The sequence below is a fragment of the Hippoglossus stenolepis genome, chromosome 20, assembly GCF_022539355.2.
Source record: "Hippoglossus stenolepis isolate QCI-W04-F060 chromosome 20, HSTE1.2, whole genome shotgun sequence".
NCBI lineage: Eukaryota > Metazoa > Chordata > Actinopteri > Pleuronectiformes > Pleuronectidae > Hippoglossus > Hippoglossus stenolepis.
Window position 1 is genome coordinate 10,166,843 of NC_061502.1, and position 12,413 is coordinate 10,179,255.

Here is a 12,413-nt window from a genome sequence, read left to right on the forward strand (position 1 = left end):
AACAATCAACAGGTTTTGTAAGGGACTGTAGGAAAATTACTCACCGCACCTCATATTTATATTTTAAACTTGATTTACAGGAATTATTTAGAAAACATAATCACACAAATACAAATGGTTGCTTTGGTGTGTGCTGTGGGTCACGAACATGAACTTCTCTATATGCAGAGGACACAAACTTTTCATAGTTGAGGAGGTAGAGACATATATATATATATATATATATAATAACTAATACATGGATCTTTCAGGATATTATGAGAAAAGCTGATATTTTATTCAAGTTTACTTTATATCATAACAAACAATCTAAAAAAAGTTAAACATAAAATACATTCAAATTAGGCTTTTTATTCAGGATCTCTTTATTTTAAGAAAATTGCTCATTGTACTTTTATACAGTTGATGCAATGATGCTATGGTGAAGATTATTCACATTAATATATTGGATATTTAGATTAGATTACACTTAAATTCTTACAATGCCTCCTTTAGTAGTGAATGCCTTATGTCATGAGGTATTTTAAGGAAGGTCCAATGACAATATCAGTCACTTGGAGTTTTGTTTTTAGAAACTGAAATATAAGATTTGGACTGAACTTTTATTTCTTTGGTGTGATTAGATGAAACAGTGTTTACCTTGGTAAGCCTTCTCTCTCTTTTTCTTCTCGGTTTCAATGAAATGTTCAGATGCTGCTTTGATTTTCTGGACCCATGTTGCCCTACGAAAAAAAATATCAGTAAACCTGTGAATATTTCAGACGGAATCATTAGGTCTTTGTTGAGATTTGTGCAGATGTCTCATGTCCACGTATACCTCTCGTTCAAGGTCTCAGTTTTGAGTGCGTGGACGCGATCGATGTGCGAGACATGGAAGAGCGGCTCATCGCTGGACGGGTCGGGGGGCGTTTTCACCAAAACCTCATTCAGAAATAGTGGCTGGCGAAGAAAATAAGTATTGCTTAAACACCATGTGGTTTTACATATCATATCCCTTTGTGTAAGAAAAGCGCCTCGCCTCTCACTTACTGTTTTGTACATCTTCAGCTGTATGTTGGTCTTGGGGCTGAATAGCTTGTCTGATCCCGAGGAAGAGAAGGGTTTGGCGCTGTGCGTGAGGAGGAGGAAATCACTGAAGAGGAAAGCCCACAGCTCCCTGCTGCTCTTGGTTTTGCACAAGCGGCCGCTGTGGAGCAGCTTGCGCGGCCCGAGGCAGTTAGTCAGCGAGTTGAACGCCAAGTGCTGGAAGAGACGGCGAGACAGTAAAGCGTGAGGAGGAGAGATGGAGGAAAGGAAACAGGTACAGTAAAGTAGCTTATTGAAGTATGATCGACTGAACTATACTATACAGCAGATAACATAACCTACAAATCCTATGGTTCATGCTGCATGTTTCATCTCTAGGTGTGTTTACCTCTATAGGACCCTCACACTGGACGTGGCTCTGTATCCACTCCAGCCTGTCCGAGTTCTCCTTCTCCCTGACGCCCTCGTTGACCTGAGAGCACAGCTCCTCAGCTCGCTCCAGAGCTTGTCTCAGGGGCCCGCGGTCAACGTGGTCCTCTGGGGTGTGCTCCAGGATCTGACAAACAGGAAGTGGACGAGAGATGTGGAAACAATGAGTATCGGAGAAAAAAGTGGTGGGTGTGGATTATTGCAAATAGACACATAAAGAGCATGTAGCACATACGTTCTTGATGATCAGGGGATAGCGTGTGATCCTCTGCATGGGCTTGAGGAGGAAGCTTGACAGTGGCATCCCTTTGCAGCGGTAGTTAGTGGCGATCTTCTGCTCAGGAGGAGGCAAACAGTCAGAGAGATGACGATTTACACAGAACCATATGTGCCCTTTGTGTATGTCACTTTTTTTAAATGTCAGCTCCACACGATCCACAAATTATTACCTTGAGAAAGTTTTTAAAGTCGGGCTGGTTGTAGGTTTTGCTCTGCAGCAGGGCGGCGGCGTTGAGCTGGAAGGAGCAGAAGCCGATGTAGGGCTGCATGTGCGTGAGCTCCGATTCCAGCAGGTCTCCTATGAGCTCAACCGGCATGTTCTCTCCTCCTGTCATTTTCCTGACCCGCAGGGCCCTGAGACACAGATGATGATGATGATGTTACACGCAGAGAGGATTCTTATTACATCTCCATCCGTTTGTTCAGAGCCAGAAGTAAAAAGTCAACCTAACGGAATATCTCAAGCCCACAGAGACGCCGGGCTTTTGGAAATGGACCAAATCTCAAGTGTCAAGTCTTGTTGCTCTGATTTTCAGCTGTGTGAGCTTTGCTGCTGTTAGACATTCACTGAATTCTGGACTTTCTCCTACAATCATATGGAGGGGTTGTATGTGGCTCCAGACATGTCTGAGTGAGAATACAGCAAAGAAATTGTCCCGAAAATTTACAGAGAGCGAGTGGGCGTGTTGATGACGTTTCTGACTTCATGAGTTCTTGTCTGAAAATGGCTTTTGTGAATTTTGGCTGAAGTGTCCAAAATCATCGTAATTGATCAAACAGTAAATTTATTCCTTTATTCAGGTGTGTGTGTGTGTGTGTGTGTGTGTGTGTGTGTGTGGTATGTGGTTCCTACTTCAGCAATTTGGTGTTACACATAATCAGCTCCCTCCAGTTAACAAAGATCACAGCCATCTCAGCTTCTGTTAGACGGCCTGACTCAGACATGGGCTTGTAGAAAACCTGAGATACATCAACACACAGTAACAGGAAGAGACAGAAAGGAACAGAAACATCAGTGCTTCAAATTCCAGAGAAATTCTTACAGTGTCTAAATATCCCTGAACCTTTATCGTGCGAGTCTGTACCTCTAGTACCAGCTCTAGGTCCTCCACATAAGTCTCCTCCGTCTGGATGAGCTCGTGGACGTAGCCCTGTCTCTTCCTCTCCTGAGGGGTCATGGTGTCCAGCGTCATCAGGTCCGCACACCCTGTAGTGCACACACACACATGCCCATGCAAACAGACACACGTGCAGACATGCATACATGCCCAAACCAGCAGCATGTGCCACGCAAACACACGCACAAACGCTTTGCCGTCAATTGCGAGACAACACAATAAACACTACATGCATCAACATGTTAAAATCTCATTTTATTATCAGTGTTATGGTATTTTATTTACATTTAATGCACAGACAAGTGTGAGGCACGTTGTAGTCGCAGTACATGAACTTAAAGGAACGTACCGGGCAATGCTAACGCTGACAAAACTGCTAACAATGAGTCTGTATCCCAGATAAATGAAGCTCCTTTCACTCCGAATGATTGCATAGGTGTGAATGAATAAAGTAGCTAATGCTTGGGTGAAAGAGCAGTGGAAGACTCAGTCGGTAGTTCAAGTCTTTGAGGTTGAAACTTGGCAAATAGTTGTAACGATGTGAGACAAACATATCAGCAGTGTGGAGTCATTTTCTCTGAATCTACGCACAACAGTTGTTACGCTATGTGCGACGGAGTGTAAGGGCCATGTTAAAACAATTTTTTGGGGGGGAGATTTCGAGAATAAAGTCAGAATATTAAGATAATAAAGTCACAATATTACGATAATAAAGTCATAGTTAGAGACAGAAATGAACCTTTTTCACGGCAGCCATTTTGACATGATTTAGTCGGTAAACACAGGTGTTACTAATCACATTAATTAAGGTTGTGCCCTATTTCGATAGAGCCCTAATTAATGCGAATAGTAACACCTGTGTTTACCGACTATTTCATGTTAAAATGGCTGTAATATCATGATTTTATTCCGAAATTTTCTTCCCTCCAATATGTCCCTCATACTCCGTTGTATGTTATGCTAATATCTGTTTTTGTTTTTTGCTGGTGGTATCACAGTTCCGTACAGGATGAGTCTCAGTTTGAAATACTTGGAAGCATTAATAATAAATCGATTAAATCGTGTATAAGAAGCGACAGTAACACAATCAGTTTTTAATTCAAGCAATGTGTTAGCATGTAGCAATCAAGGTTACTGGTGATTTAAGCAACAGTGAGTCTTCACATTGGTCCATTTAGAGCAAGGTTTCAATGTTGTTAGTGCAAGACTGAGCGACCCTGTTATAAAACTCTTTATCGTACTCATTCATAGCCTTAATTTAGAAAACTAAACGACTTCAGTCTGATTCCATATACATAGTTTTTAAATAATAATTTGTAACCAAACTTCTACAATCCATATTTCCATTCTTCTTCAGGAAAACTTCTATAAAGTTCTATGCTTTTCATATCAGAGGGACAAAAGCTTTTATAACTCGTGTCTAGCTGCCTCTGCCTCGCTCCCTTGGTTAGTTCATTGGTTAATTAAAGAAGCATCTATGGAAACTTAGGCCAGGAGAGAGCGAGGGGGATCGGGGTGAGAAATTAATGCCTCTTAATAGGGAAAGGACAGAGGGAGAAATTTAAAGAAAAAAAGAAAAAATACAGAGGAGCGCAGAGGATCACAGTCCTAAAGGAGTTAGGATGGAAAGCGCAGAGCTGGGCTGTTCTTGCGGGCGGCTGGGCCTCCTGTTGCGACAGGGCAATTCGGATTGGCTCAGACAGAAGGGAGGAGGAAGACGAGTGGGAAGAAGAGGAAAAGGAGGAGAAGACGAGAGGAAAGCCGGCATTACTGTCCTACGGAGGAAAGGGGAAAAAAACAAAAAAAGAGAAATGAAGTGGAGAAGCGGGAGGGGGGAGTTGAGTGAGATGAAGGAGAGACGGAGAGACAGCAGACATTAATATAGTTTTAATATTAATGCCAGACTCTTACATGCAGGTGCATTAATAATGCATTTTCTGGGAATGCAAATGTTATTGCGAGTCACGTCAGCCGGAGCGTGAGGGTCATTTCTTGTACGAGTCAGGACGTGTTCATTAGGTTTCATTAGGGTTTCGCGTCTGTGGCTCGGACAAATTCACGCTAATTAAACGTCCAGTGTGTTAACGCTTGTTAACAGAGACCCGCTGCTGTAAGAACACGCAAGCTACGAATAGGATTTCACACGTCCTGCTTCAAAATGGGCTCTTTTATTATTAAATTCCAGAGCAGTGAGCAGCGGATATATCCTCGAGAGGCATCACACCCATCCCAACAGTGCAGTGATCGTACATCCCAGTTAAAATAAAACTTTAATCTAAAAAGCACGGCTGATCAGGGAGGAGAGACGTTTCATTTAACTGGTTTGATTTGAAGCTTATTGATGTTTGTTCCATTTTCTTCACCCAGTGATTAGTTGTAAACACGCATTTAAAAGGAATAGTTTGTCATTTTGAAGAATACGTTTCACTTTCTTGCTGAGAGTTAGAAGAGAAGATTGATCTATTTGTATCATATATTATATATTATTTTTTATAGAAGCTGCTAGGGAGGCACTTAGAAGGCGGCTAACCTACCATCAAGACTGGAAACAAGGTAAAACAGCTAACATTTTTAGCTACCCTATGTACATTTAGTTAATTATTATTAAAGTTTAAGAAAATAATATATAATGTATGATTTATTGTACAGTACACTTATGAAAAGAGCCAGGCTGTTTTCCTCTCATATTAATCAGTTTGTAGTTTTTGGTTTATTTTTGGTAAGTTTAAAAAAACAATATATAATGTATGACTATATAATATAACGTTAATAAGAGCCAGGCAAATGTCATCCTATCATATTAGTTTGTTAAATATGCAGCTAGCAGGTGCTCATATGGCAGCTACTCTAGCACAAAGCCTGGAAATAAGCTAAAGCAGCTAGTCTTGTTACAATTCCTTGTTACTTTGTGTTTATTTCTGTAAAAAACATTGAAAATAGCCAGGCTAATGTTTACCGCCTGCTAGCTGTATTTAGCCTTGTTAGCGTCATATTTAATACACAGCCTTGGGAGTAGCATCTTCATATCTAACTCTCTGCGGTTCCCAACATCAAAACAAAAAGTCAAACTATTCCTTGAAATTATTCGTTTGTTATTGTGCAGTTGATTTATGGAAACTTAAAAGGCCTGATCCATTAATGGATGAAAATTAAACATTTATTCAACTTTATTCTTGTTCATTCAACAAGATGTGAGATTGAAGTATCACACTAACAAAATGTAGGGGATTGAGCCTTTTAAGTGCGATGGGTTTATGTTCACCAGTGATGCCACAGTGACTGACAGACACCACAACTCCTTTGAAAACTTACCCTCACTCTCTCCATGCTCTGACATGGATGAGGAATCTAGCGAACCTGGAGTGAGCCAAGTCAAACCAATGAGATTTTACAGCAGCACGAGGGGAAGTTTGTTTCTATCGCTGAGAAACGTGTTTCATCAGCCTCCCACAGTCGTATTCCCCCTCACCAACAGCACTCCCGCAATGATTCAAACTGAATGTGTGAACTATTGATTTTCTCTGAAATGTTATGACAGAAAAATATTGTCCGTCTGAGAATAAATTGTTAATGTAGATGTTTGAAAAACCCTGCCAGGTTTACTCACATTGCTGACTGGGGTCCGATTCTGTCGTCATCGTGACATAGTTGGTGGGCAACAGGCCTGTGACCCCGTTGGCTTCTGCCTTCCACCAGTCAGGGTTGGTCTTGTCCAGGATGCTGATCAGCTGACCCTTGGAGAAGCTCAGCTCGTCCCGACTGGCAGCGGCGTAGTCGTACATTGCGATGACTTGGCACACTGAGGGATCAGCGGCACAAAAGGTGTGTTATTATAGAAACCTTAATTTTTCAATCAGCTCTTTTTAGGGGCAACAGGGTTCTACACAAATATGTTAATATTTTAAATAGTTTGTGTTTAGTCGAGAACATTTTTCATGAGCTTTAAGAAGTGATCAACAGGACATTTCAGTGTGTTCTCAAAAATACTAATTTATAGAAGCTTTTCACAGCATAATAATGGAAAAAATTATGCTAAACTAGTTGGATATTAGCAAAGCTACCAACAATGCACTATGCCAGCAATTCTGTATAACTGGAGGGCTTTTAATGGTTAACTCATTCCAAAGGTTAATCACATCTACATGGAATAACAGTGATTTAGTGGCATTTGCTCCACACTTATTTCATGCATGAATTCATATTTCAAATGAGAGACACAGAATTGGAAACACAGATATTAGCAGGGTTGCCAGGTCAATCGAAGCCCTGTATTATTACAACCGCCGAGGAGGTTATGGTTTCGCTCTTTCCATTTATTTATTAGTCGGTTGGTTTGCAAAAACTACAGAATGGATTTCGACGAAAGGATCCGACATGGGCCAAGAAAGAACCTAATACATTTTGGTACATATCTGATAAAAAGGGTGGATCAGGAATATATTTAGACTTTCTTAAATATTGCGAGATCATAGATCTTGATGAATAAAACAGCACATTTAGAGGACTGATATAGAGTTTGTGCATAATGGTGCAGCTTGATTGAGTTTAAAGGGACTGTTGGGCCTTGCTGGAAGTATGTGCTCGACAGGGTTCCATTTCAGTGATTTACACGTACCTGAAATGATTATGGATTTTGGTCATGAATCACAATAAAACAGCAAAAAATATGGAAACATGCACCGTGCTAAATTATCATGTTAAGAGAGTGTCAGCCTTCACCTGGCAGAGGGGAGGGGGAGGGCTTGGTGCTGGTGGGACCCAGCAGCTTGACGTGAGAGGAATGAAACCAGCCTCTCTGCCGCTTCTTACCCCGAGCCTGGAGGGGGAAAAAAGCTGGTGAGAGGAAATCGATCTCCTGCCGCTTCACTTCTGAATTCCAACTCGAGACATGAATTGATTTTGTCGGGCGCGGTGCTGAAACTCCAAAATCTAAGCAGCCCAAGTAACTCAAGCGGAACTGTTAAACTGCGACGGATCTTTGGCAGAAGTTCTTGTTCACCGCCTTCGTAAATCCAGCCAAAGCTTAGCCTCAAGTCTGTGTAATGACCAAAAGATACTGTTCGATGTCTCATCCTGCCTTGACCAAGCAATTTAGCCGAACATATTCACTGCTGAGGTCATTGTACAGTTCGACAAAGCTGTGGTCTCACTGAAGAACAGCATTCACCTCTTGCTGCTAACTTGACCAAACTGTCTCATTACTGTATAAAGAGCTGTAGAACCAGAGCTACGGCTGCAGGCTCAGCACTGAACACTCACTGCTGTAGATGTAGAGACAAGCCTGTGATTAAATTCATGGATAGGTTAATGGTCAAATTAACTTCACTGACATCCTTATACTATATTTCTACCACATGGACACATGGTTTCTAATCTGAATTTTAGGTTAAAAATGTACCTCCTAGGTCTTACATACATTTTGGCAGGTCTTTTATGTTAACACTACTTCTATCAGGGTTTCAAATGAATGTAATCTTTTAAGAGACATTTTTGGCAGAATGTGTAGTTTGTAATGTCTCTGTGTGTTGTAGTTCTTCCTCAACACTACAGATATCAGCACGCTGTAATAAAACTACAAGCAAGACAAACATGGGCCTGATAACTGATCGTGTACAAACACCCTGGTCAACAATGTATCTCAGTACATTCTGCTTGGCTGTGGGAAAGATTATGGACACCCACTGTCTCTGCCTGTGGTTTGAGACATAACATGGCGTTCTTAACGTTTATTCTCTATTGGGCTACATTACTTTATCTTCAGTTATGATGATGTTTAAGTAATGATAATCAATCATATTTGACATAGGTCTTAGATTAAATTTAAGTCCGAAATTTACCTTGCTGAAACCTGAAGAATCCCTTGAACATTACACAGAAACAGGTTAACAACCAACTAGGGCTATTATCAATTCATCTAGAGATTATTTTCTTTATCAACTGAGAAATATTGGGGTGTAAAAGAAGTTCTATTGCAATTTCACAGAACAAAAGGTAATGTTACATTCACACAGAGAGTAAGATCCTAGAATGTGGATATTTAAATATTTCCATGGGCATCAGATTTGTTCTCTTAAATCTGATGCCCATTTTACTACTGTCTGACAGATACACAGTGGATATATGCAGCAAAAACCTTATTTTTGCAATGATAAAGTTACAGCACCTTACATCATTCTTGCTTTTTTAAATCATCTTAATTATTATAGAGCCCCACCAATGCTCCAGTGACTAACCTGCAGTTCCCCAAGCCACCAGCCAGTGGAGTTCTTTGCCAGAACCACGATCAGTTGCCCTGGAGACAGATGCAGCTGATGTATCGTTGGTGTGGCGGTGGTGGTGACCGCCTGGGCAATCTCTGTCAACCGAGCAGACAGAGTCGCTGATGAATGTAGATCAAGAAAATGTCAACAGAGTAACAGTGAACCAGTGTTAAGTGTGACGCACCGTGCTCGTACTCACCAGGTTTCTTGGCCGTAGCTCCAGGTCTTGACAGCTAAATTAGTAAAGTGGTGGTAAAGTAAATGTTGTTTTAACAAAACTTTTAAAGAAATCAATAAAGTTATGAAGGTCAACTAGCTGCCTTATATTTGCACATCTATTCAATATACGATAATCAAACAGATCCGTACACCATGATTATTTATTCTATTATAAACATTAGGAAAGTTCCAAATATAGGTCAGCCATAGAAACAGTGTTGGTGACTCACCTCTGGCTCAACAGGTCTGACGTAGTTGGAGGGAAACACCCCGGTCTTGTCCCCGATGCATCCTCGCCACCACTCTCCTTCCCTCTCCGTCACCATGACAACGTCCCCCTCAACAAACGTTAGGTCCCCCATCTCTGGGCTCTCATACGTGTACAAGGCCACGTACTCTAGGTGGGATTAAATACGAGAAGAGCCAGACGTCACTAAGAGTTTTTAAATCAAATTACTGACTATTGATTTTTTACTGATTAACGATACCTACCCTCCAGATGAACAGAGTCGGATGTGTCAAATGCATCCACACTACAAAGGGAACAACACACAGTCAGTAATGACATTCATCTAATATTATACATACATTTTACAAAGATATGTGTGTGTCTGCAGGTGTGTGTGTTCATACTCCGTAATGCCACCCGTCTCCAGAGTGACATAGCTACTGGGGAACCATCCCTGCGTCCCATTGAGCTGTCCCAGCCACCACTGGTCCCTCTGCTGCAGCACGCCGATGACGTCGCCCTGAGAGAAGCTCAGCAGCGCAGTGATGGCTTCGCCGGCGAAGAGGCTGAGGTGAGTTTCTGAAGTGGCCGACCACGACGAGAGGGCACGAGCCAGGAGAGAGACAGAGGACTGAGGAGGGAGGGGAGTTACAACAGAACAGTCTGTTTATACAATTCAGATATAAATGAATTCAATTTACATATACACATACATGTACAAGGGATATTCACCATCGAGTCCTACACTGTTCATGGTTGTAATATCATCTGACTCTTTCAGACCATGAGACATAACCTACAAATGCCAGACCTACTAACACTGATGATTATCTATGGGGAGATGGAGATCTGTAAATGTCTGTGTGACCTGCAGAGAGACACACAAACTCCCAACAGGGAATGGCTATAAATATACAGCCATGCAAGTGTATAAGCAGCAGTGGTGTGTGTGTGTGTGTGTGTGTGTGTGTGTGTAGCCTAGCCAGACCTAGTTCCAAAGACCGTTCATAGCCCAGATATACTACGAAGGCATCACTACACCCACAGGAAACCCAGCTATGGTCAGGAATACATCTCCCAAAATAGCTGAAGCCAACTTTTAAACCGAGAAGTAGAGTCTCGTGCTTTTAATGGTCATTCTCCAGCTGCAGATGTAAAATAGATGACAAAAGTGTCGCGAATCATTGGCTGCAGTTTAGGTCATAAACCCTGCCTCCTCCATGTTAGTGGAAGGGATATGATCAAAGAAAAAAGTCAAAGTACATGTCAGATACATTTTTGTGAGAGATGCTTTCTCTCATTTTACTTAGTTCTTAACTGATATGTGCTCAAGTGTTAATTTTCTCAGTAAGTCTGGTTTTAATCTGTAATTTGATGCTATAAAAACACGTTTCCCTCAGGATATTCTCAAATAACCTTTGTGAGAACTTTACTTAAAGCAACAACATCAGCTTTACACATTAGCTCAAGTCTACTGTGCCTCGTTTGTTGTCCTATAACATAATATCTGACAGAGTAAATGATTCCTGTGTTGCTCCTGAATAAAAATCTCTTCCTCCTCCAGACAATTAAAGCTGATCTCTAAAGTGACACAGCAAACAGGATAAAGTTTAGATTTTTCTGCTTAAGTAGGTCACTGAACAGTTTATATGTCCATTAAAAGCATTTGTTTTTTAGGGAACTAATTCAGATGCAATGAAAACAGCATTTTCATTCTTACCTGTGAAGCATCTGATTGGACAGGAGCAGTGTTGTCACCTGTAGCCTCCACATCTGGGATTCTGGGTAAAAGAGAAGAATAAGAACATAAAAATAAGTAGAATGACATAAATGACAATGTCCAAGGTGATTGTTAGAGTAGCAGACAGAAAAAGCTTTAAAAAAAAAGGTGTTTGAGACGGTTCTTCCTGTATGTTACCTTTTGTTAAGTGGTGGCGGTGGACAGGACTTTTTTCCAGTTGAAGAAGGAACCGTCTCAGTGCCTGAGGCCGTGGGACATTTCTCTGCATAACTCTGGGGGAACCAGCCCCTGTTTCCACGGAAACTCCCGCATAACCATCCCGGCTCGCCGACAGTCTTCTCATCCACCTGCATCATGAAAAAAAATACAATCACACTACTGCAGTGACCGGGGGAAATCACTATTAATACAGCAAGTTATGGATTTAGATGGCAATCACACCATCACTGTGTGTGTGTGTGTGTGTGTGTGTGTGTGTGTCATACCTCTATGAGACCGTCTGCGTCGATGCTCAGCTCATCTTTGTTGCGGGCAACAAACGAGTACAGGGCTCTGTACGGGGTCGGCTTGTGTGTTCGCTGACCCACCGACGTCGACTGCTGTCCTCTCTCCTCTTCCTCTTTCCTCCTCCTCCCTTCCTCCTCTTTCCGCTTTCTCTCTTCTTCCTCCTCTTTTTTCCTTTTCTCTTCCTCCTCCTTTTTCCTCTTCTCTTCCTCCTCCTTTTTCCTCTTCTCTTCCTCCTCCTTTTTCCTCTTCTCTTCCTCCTCCTCCTCTCGCCTTCTCCTCTCCTCCTCTTGTGCTTTCTCCTGGGCTGCTCGCAGGCGAATCTGCGCCTCCCTCTCCTCCTCCTCCCTCTGCCTGGCCCTCTGCTCCTCCAGGAGCCTCCTCTGCCGAGCCTCCTCCTCTTCCTTCTCCCGCCTCTCCTTCTCCCTTTTCTCCTGCTCCCTCTGCTCCTGCTCTCTCCGCTCCTCCTCTAGCTTTGCCCGTCTGTGGGAAGTAATTTCAAATTATTATTTAAACCTTCCATAACATAAAACACACAAGAAGCTCACTACACAAATCTGCAGACTGTTATGTGTAATCTGCTGAATGCACCATACACAGGTAAACAC

At 41.9% G+C, this 12,413-nt stretch overlaps 1 protein-coding gene across 9 annotated transcripts in view; it reads right to left on the reverse strand.

Annotated features, from left to right (window-relative positions):
* itsn2a (intersectin 2a) overlaps window positions 1-12,413 on the reverse strand; it is a 37,338-nt gene that overhangs the window by 1,624 nt on the left and 23,301 nt on the right. For 4 of the 9 annotated variants that reach the window (XM_035144452.2, XM_035144451.2, XM_035144446.2 and 1 more), the window contains 19 exons: window positions 11,787-12,288; window positions 11,479-11,648; window positions 11,281-11,341; window positions 9,965-10,191; window positions 9,824-9,864; window positions 9,562-9,728; window positions 9,312-9,345; window positions 9,086-9,231; window positions 7,572-7,668; window positions 6,460-6,651; window positions 6,165-6,209; window positions 2,820-2,941; window positions 2,588-2,694; window positions 1,905-2,088; window positions 1,691-1,789; window positions 1,415-1,582; window positions 1,030-1,242; window positions 818-939; window positions 640-722 (listed from right to left, as the gene is read on the reverse strand). In XM_035144452.2, the coding sequence (XP_035000343.1) occupies window positions 640-722; window positions 818-939; window positions 1,030-1,242; window positions 1,415-1,582; window positions 1,691-1,789; window positions 1,905-2,088; window positions 2,588-2,694; window positions 2,820-2,941; window positions 6,165-6,209; window positions 6,460-6,651; window positions 7,572-7,668; window positions 9,086-9,231; window positions 9,312-9,345; window positions 9,562-9,728; window positions 9,824-9,864; window positions 9,965-10,191; window positions 11,281-11,341; window positions 11,479-11,648; window positions 11,787-12,288 (2,780 nt within the window). The remainder of the gene's footprint in view (window positions 1-639; window positions 723-817; window positions 940-1,029; window positions 1,243-1,414; window positions 1,583-1,690; window positions 1,790-1,904; window positions 2,089-2,587; window positions 2,695-2,819; window positions 2,942-6,164; window positions 6,210-6,459; window positions 6,652-7,571; window positions 7,669-9,085; window positions 9,232-9,311; window positions 9,346-9,561; window positions 9,729-9,823; window positions 9,865-9,964; window positions 10,192-11,280; window positions 11,342-11,478; window positions 11,649-11,786; window positions 12,289-12,413) is intronic. The other 5 variants (XM_035144450.2, XM_035144454.2, XM_035144449.2 and 2 more) reach the window with 3 other exon arrangements.